This window comes from Fukomys damarensis, unplaced genomic scaffold (assembly GCF_012274545.1).
Source record: "Fukomys damarensis isolate Sample0158 unplaced genomic scaffold, DMR_v1.0_HiC HiC_scaffold_17, whole genome shotgun sequence".
In the NCBI taxonomy this organism is placed as follows: domain Eukaryota; kingdom Metazoa; phylum Chordata; class Mammalia; order Rodentia; family Bathyergidae; genus Fukomys; species Fukomys damarensis.
The window spans coordinates 31,356,904-31,376,830 of record NW_022900929.1 but is presented as its reverse complement, the minus strand read 5'-3'; the positions used below and the strand labels follow the sequence as shown (position 1 = coordinate 31,376,830).

At 51.8% G+C, this 19,927-nt stretch overlaps 1 protein-coding gene across 2 annotated transcripts in view; it reads right to left on the bottom strand.

The window, feature by feature from the left end:
- Positions 1 to 1,279: 1,279 nt before the first annotated feature.
- The window catches only part of Egfr (epidermal growth factor receptor), a 44,756-nt gene continuing 26,108 nt past the window's right edge, over positions 1,280 to 19,927 (bottom strand). For both annotated transcript variants that reach the window (XM_019207601.2, XM_019207600.2), the window contains exons 20-27: positions 15,877 to 16,032; positions 15,276 to 15,351; positions 12,323 to 12,469; positions 9,206 to 9,303; positions 8,063 to 8,230; positions 7,567 to 7,614; positions 6,680 to 6,782; positions 1,280 to 6,078 (exon numbers count right to left, since the gene is read on the bottom strand). In XM_019207601.2, the coding sequence (XP_019063146.1) occupies positions 5,720 to 6,078; positions 6,680 to 6,782; positions 7,567 to 7,614; positions 8,063 to 8,230; positions 9,206 to 9,303; positions 12,323 to 12,469; positions 15,276 to 15,351; positions 15,877 to 16,032 (1,155 nt within the window). In that variant the 3' untranslated portion in view covers positions 1,280 to 5,719. The remainder of the gene's footprint in view (positions 6,079 to 6,679; positions 6,783 to 7,566; positions 7,615 to 8,062; positions 8,231 to 9,205; positions 9,304 to 12,322; positions 12,470 to 15,275; positions 15,352 to 15,876; positions 16,033 to 19,927) is intronic.

The window sequence follows — 19,927 nt, the reverse complement described above, 5'->3', positions numbered from 1 at the left end:
GACCTGAAAGCTGCTCTAAAAGTGAAGTTAATTAATTAGCACTTAAAAAGTTACCAGTTGGGGATGACGGTGCGATTCAGTGGTACAGAACTATTATGTTTGAGGCCCTGGGTTTGATCCCCAGCACTGCAAATATAAATAAGACTGGGGCATGGTAGCTCATGCCTGTAATCCCAGTATCCTGTGAGGCTGAAGCACGAGGATATGAACTTCAAGCCCAATTGAGGCAAATGAGTGGTTTAGCAAGAAGCTAAGGATGTACCTCAGCATGGAAACCATAGATTCATTCTCCAGTACCACAATAAATCATCAATCAATTATCAGAAAAACGTTATTAAGAAAGAACATTTACAGCCAGTCAGACACGAAGAACTAAAATCAACACTGTATTGTTAACAAAGAATACAATGTTATTGTAAGGTACTTAGGAGTAAAGAACAATGCATAATATACATCTAATTTTTTAAGACAATATACAGTCAACATGTTCTGATCAACAGTATAAACCATATAAAAGAAAATCTTGCTTTCCATTTGTACAAATACTGCATTCATCACTGCAAAACTTTACAAGGTTAAAATGCACCACATCAAGAAGCTGTAACACACAGTTACCGTCCGCAAGGTCACCCCAGTACCAGCCCTCAGACCCATGGGGTCTCTCTATCTACAAGAGATTATGGTGTACAGCAAGATTATTTTGTAGTCAAATCAGGTCAGTAGAGGTTTTAAAAAATAAGTAAATGCCTCTAAAGAAGTATGCACTTAAGTTTCCTCTTGTATTTGTCCTGCAGTGTGAGGAGTGGGGATTTCTAGTGACCCAGGGTTAGACCTCAGAGCACTCACTGAGACTTTTCATGTGTATGGAAGAGAAAGCCTGACTGGCTTGTTTTTATTCCAGGTATAGTTTATGACCAAAGTATTAAAAATGTTTCTAAACACAAGAAGATTCCTATTTCTACAAAAGCCAAGCAACTATGTATCAACCCTTGAAGTCTGCCCTGCACTGACAGATGGAGGATTTCCTTCACCCTTCCGGATAAAGGTTCCCTGGTTGCTACAGGGAGAGCAGCAGTGCTAGTTGTACAGGCAGAAGAATTACCTATGGCACTGCCAGTCCACCTTTAACAGACCACGCGAGCCCAGCACATACCAACCATGTCTGTCGTGGGCTTCCTCTGTGTGCTATCTGTGGGGAGTCACTCCTTCGGCCCTTGGGCAGCTGTCTCAGGAACTCTCTCTAGGTCCAATACTCAGGGAGGGTGTTGACTTCTTTGTGTTTACGGGTCTTGGGGTCTGAGAGTCACCCACTCTGTGGGGACACGTAGCCAGTCCCTGAGCTGTGGGTCTCAACACTGGCTTGTGTTACAGTGGCCTTAGGAGCTTTACTAAGAGCAAAGTCTTGGGCTTATCCCTTAGGACTTTGCGTTAAATGGGTCTCAGGTGTAGCTCCTGGGCAACCGAGGCACAGCAGGGCAGTTGGACTTGGACTGGGTAGACCGGTGGTAGATTTCATGGGTGTGTTGTGTAAAGCACACACATGTAGCACTGTTAAGGCTTTCCCGATCCTTCTGGTCCATATTGGTCAGTGAATATAAATTGTAAATAGAGAAATAAAATAGAATAATCCACATTAAATCTGATTAGTACACAGAAACCAACAAAGTGCTATATTATTACTGCTTTTCTTGTATTTACAAGGTGGTGTTGTCAGAAGATCAGAGGACAGCATGTGACTGGATTCTCCTCCTCACAGTGTTCCCTTTGCCTTAGCACTGTCTCATGCAGACTCAGCAGAGCCTGCCTGGGCCAAGGCAAAGCCACTGTGCTGTTTCCTCTTTGCTACTTGGACAAATATTCTATTAACATGGCAGTGACCCAGCGTAGCTCTGCAATGAGGCTGTCCCTTTTCCTAAGATAGAAGAGACTTTTCTTGCTTCATTTTAACCCTTATAAGCAAAAATTCCAATTTCAAATTTTACTTCCATTTCAGTCTTTCTGAAGTACACTGTTTCCCTTAGTAGAAAAATTAGTTTTCTAAAAATATACTTTACAAAGTTCAGTGCTATATAAAGAGGACAATAACCTGCAAAAAAGTTACAAAAATAGATTTGCATTTAAAAATCGTATCTGAATACGTGTTTAACAGCACGAAAATGTTTGCCCAAGAACTATGGCAGGTGTGGCTGGGAAAGGGCAGGGATTTCTTCAGTTAGGGTTTTATAGTCCCCTTGCAGGGAATATAAACAGATCACTGTTATCACAAACATGTATGCTTATCAGACGGAAATGCAAAGGAAAGATTAAGGGCAACTTCAAGAGCTGCCTTGTTAGAGGGAGTAGCTCCCCCAGCATGGGAGCAGGGGAGACCAGCTTTTACAACTCTCTTCTCAGAAAACTCAGCGTCCCAGGGCTTATTCCAGGCTCAGATTTGGACATTTGCCATTTTCAGGGTAAACAGTCGGTGATAAGAAGTCAGGTTCTTGGAAGGACAGCCAGGGCCAATCTCAGGCTCGGGTCTGAATGGCACCTGGGAACCTCTGCCCTCCCCAGAGGGTTTATGCTGACTTGGAGCGTGGTGTAGACTCCACAGGCTTGGGCAACTGATGGGGTCTAGGAGATAGTGTTCCGCACAGGCTTCCTGTCAGAATCAACTCAGGGTGGGTTATTGGGCCTGTTCTCAGGGAACCCCTGAGGTGCTAACTGAGTTGCTTGTTGGGACTGCTGACCCCTCCTTATGCTCCCAGGTGCTTCAGTGCAGCAGCATAGGACACTGGACATGTGCTACCCAGCGGCTCATTAGGAAGACATGGGTGGAGGGCCAGCAGCCAGGCCTCTCCTTCACACTGTGGTCCTGGATGCAGTGGAGATGTTAGAATAGCCCAGAATACTCTGTAAAGTTCAGCCTGGGCTGCATCTGAGAAAACTCACCAGGATCCTCTTGCCAGGTGCAGGATGCTTTCCAACAGCCTGACCCAGAACCTGTGCCTTCTGTGCCTTTGTGGTCCTTGGCTCCTTCCTGCTGCAGTGGGGTGGAGTAGGGGCAAGCAGATAGGATCTTCAAGAAACACAGGTGTTGGGCCCACTTGCTACCTGCAGTAGACGCTTCTTGGGTGCCCACTTAGGACAGAGACAGCCCGGACTCTGCATATTCTGAGTGTGAAAGACACAGCTCTCTTTTAAAGTACAAGGTGTGAAGTATTTTTCTTGGGTATAGGAGTAGGGACTTCTTACAGAATGAGAGATTTGCATAAAGACTTCAGCCCATGGTGAATGTTCACTCCTAACTGCTCCCAGAGACCAAACCTGAGGCTGGGGCATGGGGACACCTCTCCCAGGAACTGACTCAGAGACAGATGAAAGATGGACACTCTCAAAGGCACTGGGGGCTGGTTGTTCTTGAGGAATGGTGGAAGGGCAGAGTTAGGACTGAGACATGGAAACATGGTGACTGTGGCCTCAGCTCTCAGCCCACAGTTCCATGCCTCCTGGGACAAAGCAGAGCAGATATTTGGGAAAACACATTCTCAACATTAATAGCAACAAAGTTTTATGCAGGAAAACTGAAATACAAAGGAGAGCAAAAGCAAGCTTGAATAGTCTTGGCTATTTTATTATGTTATAGGAAAGTATTTCAAAGTACAAAAATACTAGGATTTCTTGGCTACTGTTGGGCTGGCTTATGACTAACTCCCCTTCTTCATCTGCTTCTTGACCACTAAGTGACAGAAGAATCCGAGTCATTCTGCTTCCCAGTTCTGTGCAGAGGGCTAAGAGCTTTCTTTACATTTTGGAGTGAATTGATAAGGAAAGGGCCTGACGGGCAAAGGTGGTAAATCTCAGATGTGAGAAATGCTGTTCAGGCTTCTCACTACTTTTCAGGAATCCCACAGGGAGGCCACCCTTGGGGAGCAGAGTCAGGCTCTCTGCTTCCCTAGCGGATCCCCTGGTGTCTGCTTTCTTGGCCAGGATCCCAGGCCGGAGCACAGTTGCCACCTCCCTCCAGGACAAGATGCTAGTTATGCTTGAGGGTGCCCCATGGCACCTTCATCTCTGGTTCTTGCCTGGGACGCCCCAGGCAAAACCTGCTGCCCGCTCTGTCTCAGACCACTGATGCATCTTCTCTGACATCTGTTATAGTGTTCTAAGGTAGGGTCTATTAATTCATTTCCTTTGTTACATCGTGTATTTCTCAATCGGGGATTCTTCCTTGGTACAGGGGAAGAGGTGGATTTGACTAAGAGTGGGTGAAATACTGGTGACAATCAGATCACAAGGAGGAGAGCTCTAACGACGTGGACTTCCCCTGTAAAACACCTACAGATGTGAAAACACTGTCATTCACTCTAAATCTAACTTCCCGATGGCCATTCGATCTCTCCTCACCTGCCTGTGAGGTGCAGCTCCTGTGACTGTTAGCTCTTGCCTGGTGACCTCACAGATGACACTTTCTCACTCAGTGCATGGAGACCCGGGCAGAAACAAGGAAGAGTTTGCACATTTGCAGCAAAATATTTTAAGGGAAAATGCAAAGATTGTCTCCCTAAAATTTTGCAGCTGGAGAAAGGTGCAGGCAAAGTGAGTTTTCAGAGCACCATTTTTGTGATCTCATGAAATTTGCCCAAAATTTTCATCTGAGACTCACATTTGGGTGCTAAACTGAGTGTTATGATGCACGTTTGGAATCCCAGCATTCCGGGAAGTGCAGGCAGAAGAATCAGAAGTTCCTACCCAGTCCAGGCAACTTAGTGGGACCCTGCCTCAAGTTAAAACATAGAAAGGTGTTGGGGATGTGGAATGGTGCAGAGTGCTGGGTTCGATTCCCAGTACTGTCCAAAATAAGAAAGAAATCTGACTGCTGTGTTCTTGCACAAACTCTTGCAGTTTCCTTGTCTTGATGACAGGCGATTGGCCTGAACATTGGTGGATCAAATGTGGAATCTTAGCTATTCTTGGTCGTACTGTCTTGTTTTTGCTGACTTCATGATGTCAAGACAGGGAAAGCTTATGAAGTTTCAAAACAACGGAACGGAAAACAGACAAGGCTAGTACTCATGATCAGAAAACACTGGTGAACCAATGGAGGTCACAGCAGGGAGACACATACAGAAGTGAGTCTGAGGGTGAATCCTACCCTTCGGGTCCTTTCCTCCCGTGAAGGAACGGAGTGGCTTGTCCCATGTACCTGACACAATGTGAGTGTACCGAGCAGGCCTGCCAAGGACACGGGGCTCCTTGTGTATCCTTGCCTTCCACAGTCTCGGAGGAGCAGAGCCAGTGGAATGCAGCAGTGGCTGGAAGACTTGTGGCCCATGCTCCTTTGCCTGGATGGACTGAGTGTAGCAAGTACATGGGCTTCTTCCTTGGACAGCCCAGGAACTCAAAATCAGGCATGGTGACTGACTAGAAACCCCAAGATCCCCAAGAGGTAAAACTCCTATATATCTTTACTGTTTTTCTAATGTACCTCGCCAAAACGTAAACTTCTGCCCAAATGGCCAAGATTCTCACTGAGTGTGTTTTGTGGAAGCTTCACAGTTTGGAGCCTGGGGAATGTACCTGCACTTCCCCAGCACATCTGGGGAGGAGCACTTCTGGCTGAGGGTCCAAAGACAGCTGCCCCGTGAGAGCCAATCCTGATCTGCAACAGAACAGGGAGTGGCTGGGTCCCGGGTGGCTGAAGGGGCTGGAATCTGTGTGGCAGAGGCTGTGCTCCATGTCATGCTCCAATGAACTCACTGCTCGGCGGGGCCACCCGAAGGTATTCTGCATTTTCAGCTGTGGGGCTCTTAAAGATGCCATTGGGCTTGTTTTCCTTGGGAAGAAAGTCCTGCTGGTAGTCGGGGTTGTCCAGGCTCATTTGGTGGTTGCCCTTTTGTGCCCAGGGGGTGGAGCCGTCGAAGGTGTTGCCACAGGTCGGCAGGAGAGTGTTGAGATACTCAGGGTTGCCCACGGCATGGCTGTGGGGGTTTTGGTAGTGCTGGTCTCTGCCGGGGGCAGGATGTGGGGGCTGATTGTGATACACCGGGTTCTGCACGGAGCCTGCGGGCCTTCTGGGGCAGGATTGGTTTATGTATTCTGAAAGTGAAAAGCGAACAGGGCAAGGTCAGCTCAAAGCACTGCCGAGATCCCAAGGCGAACCCTGTGAGTGTCTTCAATTATAGTCGTGGCAGAGGCACAGACGCTCAGAGGCGACTGCAGAATGCACTGCACACCTTTCTTCTCTTCCTGAAGCCAGGGCACTTGTATCCTTGGCAAGTTTCAATTGCTCAGAGGACAGCTGGCCTCTACAGGTGTGTGTGTGTGTGTGAGTGTGTGTGTGCAGTCTGCAAGTGACAGGAACTACAGCTGAGATTAGGAAAATGCACATTTCACAGCCGAAGCACAGAACCAAGCAGGAGGACATGCATGTCTGTCATATGCACACACATCCACACCCACACACACACATGCACACAGTGTGTGTGCATAAACACACACATACAGACGTGGCTATCTTTCCTGTCTGCTTCAAACTCCAGAAAATTTGTGGATCCATGTCTAAAACAGACCCACAGAAAACAGCCCAGCAGCCTCCCGAGTCCACACCAGGCCTTGTACATGCTCCAACTTTCAAGCTGCACAATCCCCAGGGAAGGGGAGGTGAGTGATAGTTTCCCGAGCAAGAGTGGCCACTCACCAGGTGCCGGCAGGAACTCGTCGTCCAGGCTGTCCTCGGCCAGGGTGCCTGTGGGGTCGGAGCTGTAACGCTGAAGGAAGCTGTCTCCCTGGACAGGGCAGGTCTGTTGGGAGACAGGCAAGGTGACCTCACCGGGCCCAGACCCCATCTACCCTGCTGCAGAAGGGCTCAGGGCCCAGGGCGGGGCCCAAGAGTAGGGACTGCGGGTGTCACACTGCAGATGGCCACACACTATGTCCCCAGGTGCCACCGTTTGCCCCATTCACAGGGAGGCCACAGACAGCAATGCACACCCCACATGCATGAGGATTGAGTATACACTCCTCCTCACGGGAACTGTTACCCCTCCAGTGTAAGTGTCACACAAAGGCACCCAGCAGCACCCTGATGGCTGGTGGGAGCGCAGGCCACTGGCTCCCCAGAGACCCTGGTTCAGCAGGTCTGGCTAGTGGCCTGAGCAGTGACACCTTTGTTTTTCTTCTGTGGTACTGGGGTCAAACCCAGGGCCTTGGCACTGAGCCATATCCCGACCCTTCTTTTTGTATTCTTTCTTTTGAGACAGGGTCTCAATGAGCTGCTAAGTTCTTTGAGCTTGGCTTAAACCTGCCTCAGCCCTAGGGCATTGGGACTTACAGGTGTGCACCACCTGCCTGCTGAGAAGGTACACTGGTAACAAGCTAGTCAGTGGTGCCCACACTGTTCCGTGGTTCAGGAGCCACCCTGTGAGCAGCAGCCTGCAGTGATGGCTAATCGCCAGCCTTGGGGCTCAGAGAGGAAGCAGGAGAGGAGCCATGTGAGTCGGCTCGGACGGTCACTTCCCATGCACGGCAGAGCTGAGCTGAGAACAGAGCTGCTGGGTAGTTCTGCTGTGTAAAGGGTTTACCTACCCCGTTTCTGTGGACACAAGCTCCTGTCGAGTTGTTGCTGTTTGCACTCTGAAAAGGAGACAGAGATGGTGTTGAGGAGCACTGCCCCCCTCCGTGCTTCCCCTGAAAGTGGTGGGTCTCAAGTGGGAAGATTTGAAGGTGCTTAATTTCCCTCTTGACTCACTCACTTTAAAAAACTAGGGTTGGCTGGATTTCGTGTTGTTCCTGGGCAGACCAGGGAGGATTACACAAGTAGTTGTGGTGTCACAAAGTAATCCATACCTGTACTTGACTGATTTTGATTTTGACTCTACTACTCAGTCAAAATTTGCTTCTTTGTCAGGTGAGTTTCACTAGGTCTAGGTTGCCATTTTCTCAAAACTCAGTGTGTTTAAAACACTGGAGGGAAGGAGGGAAGAAAGGAGTGGGTGAGGGAGGGTGGGAGGGAGAGGAAGAGAGAGAGACAGATAGAGAGACACAGACAGAGGACAGAGATGTGGGGGAGTGCGTTGTGTACCAGAGAACTCAGGAGGGGCGTCCGGGAGGTGGAGGGGCTGCTGAAGAAGCCCTGCTGGGGAATGAGGTACTCGTCTGCATCCACAACGTCCTCCATGTCCTCCTCATCCATCAGGGCTCTGTAGAAGTTGGAGTCCGTAGGGCTGGGCAGATGCATCCTCTCATCACCCTGGGGCAGGGAATGTGATGGTTACAAGGGTCCTAGCAGCTGCCCCTCCTGGCCACAGCAGTGGGGCTCTGTCCACAGTGGGGCCTGTGTGTTTTCGGATTCAATCTCCTGCAGACTGAGGACTGAATCCAGGGCCTTTCCACTGAGCAGTGTCCTCAGCACATTTTAGAATTTTTTATCTTGGTAGAGGATCTCACTAAGGTGCCAGCTTCCTCAGGCTTGGTTCAAACTGTGATCATCCTCCAGCCTCACCCTTCCTGAGTGCTGGAGCTGCAGGTGTGTCATCATACCTGGCTTGCATTTATTTATTTTTGAGACAGGCTATCACCATAATCTAGGTTGGCCACAAATCTGTGATCCTGCCTCAGCTTCTCAAATGCTGGGATTGTGAGCAGGCCAACCATGCCAGGTTTCCAGTTTAGTTGTAACACAATCCCCGCAGCTTTCCACAGTACACAGCTGCTTCCCCCACTGCATGTGGGGACCTGCATGTCTGAAAGTCTCTGTGGGAGGAGAAAGGAAAGAGGCTACACCATTTGTTGGCATGTACGGTGTGTGCTGCTAGGGGCTGCACAGTTCGCTTCATCACTGTGCTACCTGACTGAATCTGAGCAGAGAGACAGCCCTGTGAGTGTGGTTTTGCTGCCCCACATTAGGTGAGTGACTGATGGGTGGGTCGCCCCAGGTACACAGGGATGGGAAGCTCTATTTACTCCTCCTCATGCCAGGCAAGGGCTTGGGGGCGGAGCTGTGGGGCCCAGGGAAGGGGCAGCTGCATCTGGGAGGAGAGTTAAGAGGACCCACCACTGGCTCACAGTCCAGCCTGCTCCATAACTGGGAACCCACGGTGGGGTTCATGAGGCCAGTGCTCTACGGAGCTATGGCTCTGGGTGCCACGGATCTAACAGTGTGCCTGAGGCGTGGCTGCAGAACAGGCACAGTGACAGCAGAGGGTGCACAGCTCTGGCCCAGTACCTGAATGACGAGGTAGCGCTGGGGGTCTCGGGCCATTTTGGAGAACTCAACAATCAACTCGCGGAACTTTGGGCGGCTGTCTGCATCTATCATCCAGCCTGAGAAAGGGAAGAAAACAGCAATCAGAACCAGGAAGGAATGATAAAGATGGTGTTGGCTGTGGCTTATGGCTAGATGTCCCCTGGGAGCCTGGCTTTTGGGGTGAGGAAGTAGGGCCTGGTGGGAGAGGGGTCCTTGGAGAAGGGCCTGGAAGGGTCTGTCTTCCTCCTGGTACCTACCTGCTCTCTGTGCTTCCTGATACCACGCCATTCCTGGGCCAGACCCTCTGTTGTGTCGCCCTGCCCTGGGGCCAGAGAACACAGGCCAAAACCTCTACTGTGAGCCTAAACAAACCTCTCTTCCTTTAAATTGTGTGTGTGTTGTGTATTTTGTCTCAGAAACAAGAAAATAACTAAAACAGATTTCTTAAAGAAAGCATTTATGTCACAAGAGACCCAGAATAGCCGAAGGAATCCTGAGGACAGTAAGCAGACAAACAAACAAACAAAACACAGGCTGGAGGCTTCATAACAGCAGACTCCACACCACACAATAAAGCCATGGTTATTAAAACAGTGCAGCACGCAGCAAGCAGGCATCGACCAGGCAGACAGGACAGGGAGGCCAACTGCTAATACACACAGTGCACAGCCACAGAACTGCTGAGTTTTGACAAAGGTACCAAGAATACATAGTAGAGAAGACAACTTCTTTCCTAAGCAGTGTTGGCAAAGCTAATGCACACAGGAGAGGAACCAGACCTTGCACACACACAAAATGCTCAAAATGGATTAACACATTGAAACTCAGGTGTGAAACTATGAAACTACATCCAGAAACCATAAAGCAAACTTTTCAAGACACTGGTGTAGGTAACAGAAAGCACAGGAAAAAAAAAAAAAAAAAAAAAAAGATAATCCCAGTACCCTGGGAGGCTGAGGCAGGATGGCTGCAAATTTGAGCCAAGCCTGGGCAACTTAGGGACTTAGTAAGACCCTATCTCAAAAAAAAAAACAAAAAAAGGGCTGTGGTGTAACTCAGTATGAAGGCCCTGGATTCAACCCCTAGTATTGGGGGAAAAACTAAGAAAACATCAAAGAAGCTTTTGCACAGAAAAACAACAATAAAAACAATCTACAAGAGTCAGAGACAACCTATGAATGAAAATCTTTGTAAACAATACAAATATAAGTTGAATACACACAAAATCCCCTAAAATAAACAATTTAATTTAAAAATGGGCAAAGAACCAAATAACATCTCCAAGAAGACACACAGGTGGCAACAGATATATGAAAAAATGCTGTTTCATGAATCATCAGAGAAATGCAAAACAAAACCACCCTGAGATACATTTTACCCCTGCTAGAGTAGCCCTCACCCCAAAGATGGGAAATGACAAATGCTGGCTGGGATGGGAGAAGAGGAGCTTTTCAATACCGTGAGTGAATGCAAGTTAGGACAGTTGTGGAAACTGTGGAGACTCCTCAGAAACTTCAGCAGGAACTACCGTCTGACCCAGCAATTCCATGTCTAGTTACATACCCGAACAATACAAAATCTCAGACCAAGGAGATACCTGCACCTCCATGTTTCCAGAGCCAAAATGCAGAGCCAACCCAGGTGACTTTGCCTTGAATGGATAGAAAATGTGGTATGTTTGCATAGTGGAGTGCTATGCTGCCAGAAAAAGTGAAACCTTGCCATTTGTAGCCATGTAAATGGAAATGGAGATCATTACATCTATGAAAGAAGTCAGACACAGAAAGGCAAAAGCACACATTCTCAGTCGATTAGGGAAACCTTGTGGAACAGTGAGCACTGGAAATGGGGAAGGGTTGGGGGACAGAATTCAGGGTCTTCTAGGGATTGGGAAGGTGGGGAGCAGAGGAGGAAGAGGAAGGGGAAGGCTGCGATCACTGCATGTGTGCACACCTGGAAACCCCAGTGAGCCCCACAGATCTGTACGATGAGTAGGTGGCACTAACAGGAGAGGAGGAAGGATGCTGTTACCAGTGTTAAGAAGAAGGCAGTTCTGGTGCAGTGCTGTGGGCCAAGCCATGGGGAGAAGCCCAACCTTTGGCGGCAGCTCTCAGCCCGGCCCCTGTGCTGTCACTGTCACAGATCAGCAAACAATCGGGTCTCTGATTTCCTGCACTGCTTTTCTGAGGGCCCTGTGATAGAGCCATGGCAGTATGCAGCGACTTCGTGGTTATGGTGGCTGCAGGCACCCTTTGGACCGGGCTATTGCCCCATGACACAGCCCCAAGCTCTGAGGAGTCCGCACCATGGCACTGGGGAGTGCAAGTCTGACCCCCATGGTGCCCCACAGCATCCTGCACCATGCAGGGCAGGGCCAGCAGTCTGCAGCCTCCTTTCCTTTCTTAGCCACCCACAGAGCCAGGGTGGAACCCAGAGCTGCAAGTGCTGGTGCCTTCCTCACCAGTCCGCACACCAATCCCACGACTGGTCCAGTAGGGGGAGTGCTGTCCCTGGACTTCCTTGGGCCTCTCCAGAGGGCCCATTATTCCTCCAACAGGGCACTGAGCTACCTCCAGCTGGATATGCTGTGACAGACAAACCACGAGACCCTCTGGATGCCGATCCCATGGCAGCAGAACCAGAGACCGCCCCCGGCCGCACAGAGCTTCTGACCCAGGGCCCAGAGCACGGGGGTCTGGTGGAACAGCAGTGCACTCAGTCCTCCCACAGGGCAGTGTTTAATACCACCCGGTAGAAGACCTCGCAGAAACCCACTGTCCAGACCTCACAAAGCAGGATGCTGATCCTATCAGCCTCACTGGCAGGGATCTGAAAACATTCCGTCCCATTGCCACAGGCTCTGCAGTTCACCAAGCAAACCACAGAGCAGAGGATTGGGGTGCAAGACTTGGCTTACTTCTCTGCTCATGAACATGAGCAGATGTCAGGCCCCACAGCCCAGGGAGTCCGCTCTGAAGAAGGTGTGCGGAGCATTTGCAGTGCTCCTGGGCCCATGCGTCTGCCCCAGAGGGGTGGAAGATCGTGCTGTGGGCAGTGGGCCAGAAGCAGGGCCCGCCCGGCCCACCTGGCACTCACACTTGACCATGATCATGTAGACGTCGATGGTGCAGATGGGTGGCTGCGGGAGACGCTCCCCCTTCTCTAGGATGGATGAGATCTCGCTTGCGGGGATCCCGTCGTATGGCTTGGACCCGAAGGTCATCAGCTCCCACACCGTGACTCCTGGGGAGAAGCAACAGAGACAGCCGTCATCTGGAGGCAGGTGCCACACCCAGCACCGTGGCCCCTCGGGGTGCTGCTCTCTGCATGGCTCCGGCATAGCCACCTAACAAGTGGGAACTAGCAGCACCAGGTGGTTTCAGTGAAGGAACACAACTGAAGGTGTAGGAAAGGCCTGGCAGACCGCAGCTGGCTCATAAGAGGAGAACAGCAGTGACAGTGCAGAGGGACAGTGTGCAGTGTGTGTAGATGGTGCTGTAGCATGCTCACACCCATGTCGGTGCTGTGGTGGAGTCACGTTCACACCCGTGTCTGCTGTGGCAGACTCACACCTCATGCCTGTATTCATGGGAGCGAAGGGACAGGGATTCTGAGGAAGGCAGTAGCTCATGTTCCTCATGAGAAACACAAGAACCTCACATTTTTTGTTTCAAAGTCAGTCAATGCCAACTTGTTCAATCAAGTTGAAGCGGGTGTTGCTTGGATCGAGTTTTCTCTGACAAGCCCAGCTCTGCTGGGCCCCTTGCTCCGGCTTCCCTAATGAGAGGCTCCATTCTGCTATGGGCAGCCTGGCCTTCCTTGGCTCCTGGTATCCTGCGTGCTGTGGAGGCAGCCACAGAGGGACTGAATGTGGACTTGCACCACCCAGACCTGGCAGAGCGTCTCAGTCCAGTCGCCAAGAGACCCGTGTCCCTGGACCTGAATGCTAGGTCTGTATGACAGTTCAAGCAGTAACAACTCAAAACCCATTTGAAACTTTCTACAGTGATGCTCAAAAAGGCTTAGATTTTGCTAAAGTCTATGCAAATATTCCAATATCATAAAAATCCTAAATGTAAAATACTTCCTGTACCTCCATGCATTTTCGAATAGGGCCCCCTAACTGTACTGCAGACCTGCTCAGATTTTATGAGGCCGTTTTAAAACAGGGCTTCCAAGTTAATGTACAGAATATAAGGTCAGAAGGGAAAGGGAAGCAGGGTCCCAGGCCACAGCACAGACCGTGGTGTGTCCACCTGCATGGCGGTGTGTGCAGGGAAGGGCTGTTTGCAGGTCAGCAAAGTCAGTGAACACCACCAGCAAGCTTCCACGCATGCGTGGTGGTTCCTGGGGGAAGGCAGGGGCACTGGCTCCCGAGGTGGACAGCGGTGAGTAGGGTGCCCCTGCGTGGGTGCCGGGAGACGGGGCTGCACTGCTTTTCAGCTCCTCGGTGAGAGTACATCCAAAGTGTATTATAATCTTTTCTGGCAGTACAGGGGTTGAACCCAGGACTCTTACACTAAGCCACATCTCAAGCCTTTTAAAAAATGTCTGTATCTTGAGCCAGCCAGGTTTCCTTAAGATGGACAGGAACTTGCAATGTCCCTGGGTCAGCCCTAGGTGTGCTGGGACGGCTAGCAGGCGTGCGCCACTATTTCATCTTACTGCAGAGCCGATGCAGGCTCGCGGCCAGCAACCCCAGGTGCTGTCACACAGCACAGCACCCAGTCGGGTCAGACACAGGCCCGGGACCCCTGGGAGCCGCCTCCGCCATGCACCCCGTGATGTGGATGGTGGAGCGGGAGGGTGGGGCCACGAGGTGCACTGTCGTGCACGTGGTAGGAGTCAGCAAAGGCAAAAGGCGGTGGGAGGCAGAGCAGCCAGAGGGCTCAGCAGGCTGGCGCGCACGGGACCTGGGCCCCTCTTGGGGGACACACGGTGACCACAGAGCCAGATGAGCCAGTCGGGCACAGCCCTTCCTGCTGGGCCCGCCGCCAAGGACATGCTGGGCACAGGCACGGCCCAGGCTCACTCATGCCGGCAGAGACTCCGGGCTCTGGGAACTCAGGCTCTGGGCGCTGAAGCTCGCACCTCATGTTTCCCTCACACAAGAGACTCATCGCGAGAAAGGCTGGGAGAGTGAGTGCTCAGGGGTGGGCACCGCGAGCACGGGAAGGGCCTGATGGGAGATGGCAGAGGGGCGAAGACTGTGAGCGCGCTGCTCTGCATGAAAACGCACACTGAGGTGGAGAGAGAAACTTATGCCCCAAAAGAAAAGATCCCAAGAAATCACAGCTGTAATTCTTGGAAGTTAGAAGGCTGACAAGTACTAAAATGGACAGATAAAGAGCAGGTGGCCAAAGCCAGGGGGATGCTGAGTGGGGCCTGGGAAGTCTATTCCTCCGCGGCTCTCCCAGCTTCTGGGCTGAAGCCCCCTTCCTGCCTGCTGCCGCTCTGCAGGGCCGGGGACCAGCAACAAGAGGGATGGAAGGTGTTGTCCCCAGCTTTCTGCAGTGGCTGGAGGCCCAGTGTGGGAGCACTGGTGACAGTGGCCTGGCCAGTGACCGCAGACTGTGTGTGTGCAGGCAGGCTGTGCAGGGCTCTGTGGGACGGAGTTCGCTCTGGGGAATGCTGGGGTGCGAGGGGGGTTCTGCCAGTCCAGATGGGGTGGAGCAATCCTCCCTCCTCCTTCACTCTCTCCACATTCTCCCTGATTCCAAGGCCACCCCGACTTCTGAACACAGCCCTTGTCGGTGTCCAGGAACCCTCACATCTGCCCATGTCCCAGCTCCCACAGACCCTGGACCTGGGCTGCCCACCTCCCTCTGTGCGGCCCCTCCCTGTGCAGCCCAGATGGCTGGAGATGCTCAGGGAAGGGGTCAGACTCTGCTTCCTTTGCTGGGTTTTCAGTATCACAGACAGACAGCAGCTATTACACGCCTGTTAGTCACTGTCATGAAAGAAATGACTTGTGCGTCAGAGCATATAATGCCAATTAACAAACAGCCTCGCACAGTACAAACACTTTAGCATCAGGACTTGGACTCACCATAGCTCCAGACGTCGCTCTGGTGGGTGTAAATCCGGTGTAAAATCGATTCCAAAGCCATCCACTTAATGGGCACCTTGGATGACAGGGATAAAGCGAGGAGACAGCCGTCAGGTGAGGTGACTGAGTGCCTAGCAGTGACACTGGGCCTCCCTCTCCCACAGAGCAGGGCCATGGGGCCAGCCTGCTTGGTGCTGAGGGGCCAAGTACCCCACATTCCAATGGGCCTTCTGGGGCCAGTGCTCTGGCCAATTGCTGCTGAAGCCTTACAGACCACAAGTTTCCCAGAGGAGCAGCGATACAGCCAGAGCCCGGCCTGAGGGCACAGCCTGGCAGTGTCCCTGTGCCCTGGGTGCTGTGACAGTGGCCTGTAGTCCCATCCAGGGAGAAGATGCTGGCTCCCACTGCTGCATACCAGACATGTGTCCCAGGGACCCTTGGAGCTGTAGAGAGCTCTGACACTTCCCAGCAGGCCAAGATTCTGTGACCTCCCAGCTGCTTGTGTCCCGAGAGGCATGAGGGGCCTAAAGACCCCTGCTCCTCTTCCTACAGACCCTGGCTCCACGGAGGAGGGATCGTGACCCGCCACTGTGCCCCTCACCTTGCCGCCCTCTGCGTGGTACTCCTTTTCCTCTGCGCCCAGCAGCTTGGCCAGTCCGAAGTCTGTGATCTTCACATGCTGTGGCGTCTTCACCAGGACATTCCTGGCTGCCAGGTCCCGGTGCACCAAGCGCCGGTCCTCCAGGTAGTTCATGCCCTGAAACCAAGAGGCCTGGTGTGGGCTCCGAGTTGCCCAGAGCTGGGGGCGGACAGCACTCACTGTCCTAAACTGGATGCCACACACACAGGGCTCTGAGGACTACTTCTGTCCATCCTGAGCTTGGCTGGATGGACACAGTGACTCATAGCTGGTGAATGTTAGTGACCATGAGGGGTGATGGAAAAATGTGAATGTTTAGGATAAAAACATTACAGTAAGACACAACCATGGGTCACCTTAACTCTACCCCCTCTCTCTGAACACACTCAACCCACTGTTCTCGCCACTCTCTGCAGCTGCTCTGGAGTCTTCCTTCTTGAATGTCTTTAGTTGTGCCATCCTGACTGCCTCCACGTCCTTGTGACTTTGGAGAGGAGCCAGAAGTCGCAAGGCGCCGGACCCCGGGAATAAGGCAGATGAGGAGGCGCCATGCTTTAATGAGCCTGCTGCCTTCCCCTTGGATGGTGTTCAGCAGCAGCATTCACTGTGCTTTTGATCGCACCTTGTGAAGGTGCAGAGGGGCCTTGCAGACCTGCTTCAGCCAGCGGCAAGAACGACGGGACGAGTATCCAAAGTGAGGGAGGATCTGAAAGGGGATCATGCCATGTGTCTTTTGCTGTAATCATTTTAAAAAAATTAAAACATTCACTGTTTTCAATCACATCACCCCACATATTTGAAAAATAAACCCTTTGAACTGAATTTTTAAACAGTTTATCCCATGACGTTTTATCTCAGAGACCCGCTGAGTGTCATCAAAAAACAGCTCGGAGAATGACACAGAAGCCAGTCCTGGTAGGAGCCCTGCCCCAGCCTTGCGCCTATCACTAGGGCCTCTGATTGCACCCAACACCAGCTCATCTGTGTGCTGCAGATCAGTGTGGCCCAAAAACTCAACCTGTCAGGTCTGAATCTGGGAGATGAGTAACACTCCAGTTTCCAGAATTGGGAAATGCTAAGTGAGTCACAGTCTGAACAGCTTTCTCTACTGCAGGCTTTGCACTAATGCACAGGCTCTAAGGGAAGGCTGGGGCTTTCCAGATGCACTGATGACAGGACCTTCTAGATCAGAAGGTTATCTTCTGGATCAGAACATTTTCTGTCGTGGCATCACCTTGCCATGTGGTACGTGTGGGTGTTCCTAGCTGGCCGCAGATACAATGTCTGGAACAAGATCCCGTCCTGAAGCTGTCTGTGAGCTCAGGACAAGGAGCTGGGACTTGAGCTTTCTGGTGGATAAGTGGGTGAGGACCCACAAGAGATCAAGCTCCTCACGTGGAGAACCAGAATCCATTCCTCCCCATGTGGCAGGCAGTGTGATGCTGGACCTCACAGTTTGGTCTTGGTTTCTGCACTGCCCTTGGTAACTTGCTTTTGGTCTTGGTTTTATTATCATTATTTTCTCTCTCCTTGCACCAGGCTGATATAACTGTATCCTTGGCTTCTTCATGACCATGAACTGGCACAGACGTGGCCAGCTCTCCTGGTGCCTCCAGAAGGCTTTCCAGGAAAAATCCCTTCCTTTGTGGGTCAGCAGAGGACATTTTATGTCAATAAATCCCACTTTGAAAAGCCTGGGAGTTTAGTTTCTGGCCAGTCACTGAGTGTTTCAGACTGGAAAAAAGAGTATTGCTAATACTCAGATAGCGTCACTCACCCAAGAAAAATATCTTGATAATTTGGGAGACCATTATTCTCCTTTCCTCCTGTGACAGATTATCCACTACTGGGACCATTCCAGTACAGTTCAGTAAGGTTTCCTCTTACTAAAAAGCAGAGCTAACACAGGCAAGACTTCAGCTCAAGACAAAGCTGCACGAAGTGTCACAGCAGAGCAGCGGCTTTACAGACAGTCTGAGTTGTGAGAGATGCACACAGCAGCCATCTGGGACCTGAGGTCCCCGCAGCTCCACCTGGGGATATGAGGTAATGGAGCTTGAACGGACCATGCTGGCTGGATCACAGCAGTGCATAGAAGTCACTGCTTCCCACGATGTCTGCAGGAGGCTGTCATGGGGCCCAGAGAAATGTCCTCTTGGGTAGAACTAGAGCCTGTTGCAGGCAATGCTGAGAGGCTGGCGGCCTGAGCCTTGGTCCCAGGGAGTTGGGAGACAGATTTGGCTTCGAAGCCAGAGAGGCAGCGTAGGGCAGAGGCACCTGCCCACTCACGTGGATCCTGGTGTCCGAACAGAGGCCCCACCCTGCATTGGGGAACTGTGCAGGCTGTGGTGCTGCATGCAAAGCACCTCACACTGACAGCTTGGCCACGTCCTCATGTCACAAGTCCCCGTGCTAGTCCATTTGGAGCTGGGATCAAACCCAGGGCGTCACCCGAACTGGGCCAGCTCTCCACTGTCACACAATTCCCAGCCCTGCTCAGTCACCTGTGGAGCTGAGAATTCACGTGAGATAATTAGTCTCTAGGTCCTTCCTGGTGAAGTTGGTATGAAGGAGACCCATTGTGGTGGCACAGGCCAGTAATCCTAGCACTCTGGGAGGCTGAGGCAGGAGGATTGCAGTTTGAGACCAGCCTGGGCAATTTGGCTACTTAGGGAAACATTGTCTCAAAATAATTAAAAATAAAATTTAAAAAAAATTTTATAAAAAGAAAGAAAAGAAAAGGAAAAAGGCCCTGGGTTCAGTTCCCAGTTTGGAAAAAACATCACACTGGCTCCGGGAATGTAGAGCTCCGCCAGCTTGGCCTGGGCAGGGGACAGGTGGTCAGGTGGTCACAATCTCAGAACAAAGCTCACCCACCCAGAGGCTTCGGGGGTGGGGCACAGTGTCCCCACCCCACCATGGTCGCTAGGGGGAAGTGGCCCAGAGTTCTGAGGAGACCTGTAGAAGTAACTCCACTCCCAACAGAACCGGCTGGGCTTCAGCTCCATGGTGAGCCAAACCACCCTGCACCTGTGTCTCGTCTACCCAGAAGCCTGGGAGCCAACCTTAGGTGGCCCTCGGTCGTGCAGACCTCTTTGCTGAGTACTGAGGTGGAGCCCTTCTGGGTGGGGCTTCCTGCATGCATTTCCAGGGGGTGAGCTCAGGTGTTGGTGTGCACACACTGCAACAGACCACGCCAAGCCCATCACCAGATCCACCACCTCACGCCTGGCCTGCCTTTGGGGTGAGGGTGTTCCCACTCCCTCAGCATTTCAGGTTCAACACCTGTGTCCACACGAGAAAGAAGCAGGCATCTGGACACAGGGCAGAGCAGAGCTACCCAAAGACAGAGCAAGAAGGGGGCGACCCAGCCACCAGCAGCTGGACCAGGAGAAGGCTCAGGAGGGAGGACACTCAGACACATGGCCGGATCTGGCAGGACCCGCTGGCTGCTGGGTCTTGAGAAGCCCCATGTGTGCAGGGACTGGGGCAGCAGCCCGAAACACAAAGAGACAGGGGTAAGGAGGCTTTACACATGGGCACCACCCCTCCTCAAGGGTTAGATGCCGGAGTGGAAGGTGCCCCCCTTACTTCTGGCTGCTCTCTTCCACTGCCTGCTCCTCCTGGTGGCTTCCTGCCCTCGCTGACCTGTCCCACTCACCTTGGCGATCTGCACACACCAGTTGAGGAGGTGCTGGGACCCGATGTTGTCCTTGTGTTCGCGCACGTAGTCCAGCAGGCAGCCGAAGGGCATGAGCTGTGTGACCAGCTGCACGGTGGAGGTCAGGCAGATGCCCAGCAGTCGGCACACGTGGGGGTTGTCCACACTGGCCATCACATAGGCTTCCTGTAGGAGGAGGGCACACGTCAGGGATGCGTGTAGGCTCAGACGTGTGCTCAGGCTGCGTGCACGGACTCTTGGAGGCTGGGGAGTTGCAGAGGGGCAGGGCCTGGGCTTTTTGGGTCCCATGTGAGCCCAGAACTACAGGGTGGGAGACTCAGTCCCCTGGTG